The sequence below is a fragment of the Gossypium raimondii genome, chromosome 9 (genome assembly GCF_025698545.1).
Source record: "Gossypium raimondii isolate GPD5lz chromosome 9, ASM2569854v1, whole genome shotgun sequence".
Lineage (NCBI taxonomy): Eukaryota > Viridiplantae > Streptophyta > Magnoliopsida > Malvales > Malvaceae > Gossypium > Gossypium raimondii.
The window spans coordinates 21,572,436-21,574,125 of NC_068573.1; the positions used below are offsets into that span (position 1 = coordinate 21,572,436).

The following is a 1,690-nucleotide window of genomic DNA, read 5'->3' on the forward strand; positions in this document are numbered from 1 at the left end:
TAGATCCCTAATCTTAAACAAAGGGTTTATGTATAGAAATGGTAATTCTTAAGCCCTAAATCCCTTAGCCAATCTCATAAATCTTAAACCCAAATGACTACATTTCTATTTTGATTCATTGTTTCATTCCAGATTTCCTTTATAATTTCCATCCGTGATCTTAATATAAAATTTTGAACAACCATTTTCCTCCAATAATCAAACTCAGGAAGATGCCATGATATAATTATTGTAATTAGTATTTGTTTTATTAAATCATTAAGATTTCAGCATCAAAAACAAAATGAATCATGACAATATATACATATCTTAGATTTGTTTCTTTAAATACAAAACTATGTCATTGTTTTTGGCTTTTTAATTAGTTAGGGATATTATTTGCTAGTTTTAGATATTTCTTTCCTTCACTCATCAAAACATAAAACTTCAAAGCCCTTGCAAAATTAAAAACAAAATGAGACTGCTCATTTATTTAATCTTCTTAAGTGGTTTTAGATTTGATGTTATTGCCACCATAAAATAATGGCATCTCAACTAAGCAATGAGAGAAAGAGCATTATATACACACACTTAAGATCTATCAACTTTCCAAGCATAAAACAAATTTTTTCATCATGATCTAGAGAGAAACTTGTTATACCAAGAAGAAGCATGGTAAAGCGAAAAAAGAAAAAAAGTTTATCGTTGTATATATATGTATATTATTTGATATACACATAAGATAAAGGAAAACCTAAAATGTTTACTTGAGCTTGCTAGCTTTAGTTTCCATGTGGTAGGATATGCAGGGATTCTTAATTTCTCCATAATATATACTTTCAGTCGTGCCAACAAAGAAGCATAATGATACATCTTCTTATTATGTAAAGCCTACCTCTTTCTTCCCTAAAGAACCCTCCATTTCCCTTCCAAGACCATGGACAACTCCTCTTTGACCCTCCTATTTTAGAACTTTTCATCTTCATCTCTTGCTTTTATCAAATTTGTGGGGTTGATTGCTTTCGTTTAAGTACTTGAGAGAAGCTTCTCTTCACTGGAATGAGCAATGATTGACTCTTTTTCTTCTTACTTTTTTTCTTTTCGGTTTGCATGAAAAACTAAGCAGCACAAGGTGTGTTTTTTATAGGGACGAAAAGCAAAAGTTTGGGCTCCACGATTAGCCCCAAACTAAAGGAAATTTAGATAAAATAAACTTTCCCTTTTCAATTTTGAAATTAAGTAAATAAAATATAGAATAATTTAATCCGTATTAATTTTAAAATGAGCAACTAAAGAGAATTAATCACAATATTAGTGTTTTTCATCAATTATACATTATTTTGATTAGTATAATAAAAAAACTTAGCCTTGAAAGTTACACATTATATCAATTTGGTCATGATTTAACAAATTTATCTTGCAACATTTGTATAAATTTTGAGGCTGAATTTGTTGAATATTTTAGAATTAAGACCAAAATGTCAAAATATATAAAAATTGAAGATTAAATTTGTTATTATACTAATTAAAATTATGTACAATTAATTAAATACATTAATGTTATAATTACTTGTTTTAAATTTTCACTTTCGAAATTAATAGAAATTAAATTATTTTAATTTTTAAAATTTCTAATTTACCGTATTTCGAAATTGAGAGTACTGAAGAGGTTGTTTTTTTCCACGAAATTCAAACCACTATATCTGTTTTA

General features: G+C 27.4%; 1 protein-coding gene across 1 annotated transcript; it reads right to left on the reverse strand.

Annotated features, from left to right (window-relative positions):
* Positions 1-221: 221 nt before the first annotated feature.
* LOC105797866 (small polypeptide DEVIL 4) lies at positions 222-1,080 on the reverse strand. The gene has a single exon (XM_052620409.1). The coding sequence runs from the start codon at positions 963-965 to the stop codon at positions 819-821; it is 147 nt and encodes a 48-aa protein (XP_052476369.1). The 5' UTR covers positions 966-1,080; the 3' UTR covers positions 222-818.
* Between the last annotated feature and the right edge of the window lie 610 nt (positions 1,081-1,690).

Excerpts from the sequence above, each read along its gene's own strand:
- LOC105797866 (XM_052620409.1), bottom strand. The coding sequence starts at position 965 with ATGAAGATGAAAAGTTCTAAAATAGGAGGGTCAAAGAGGAGTTGTCCA.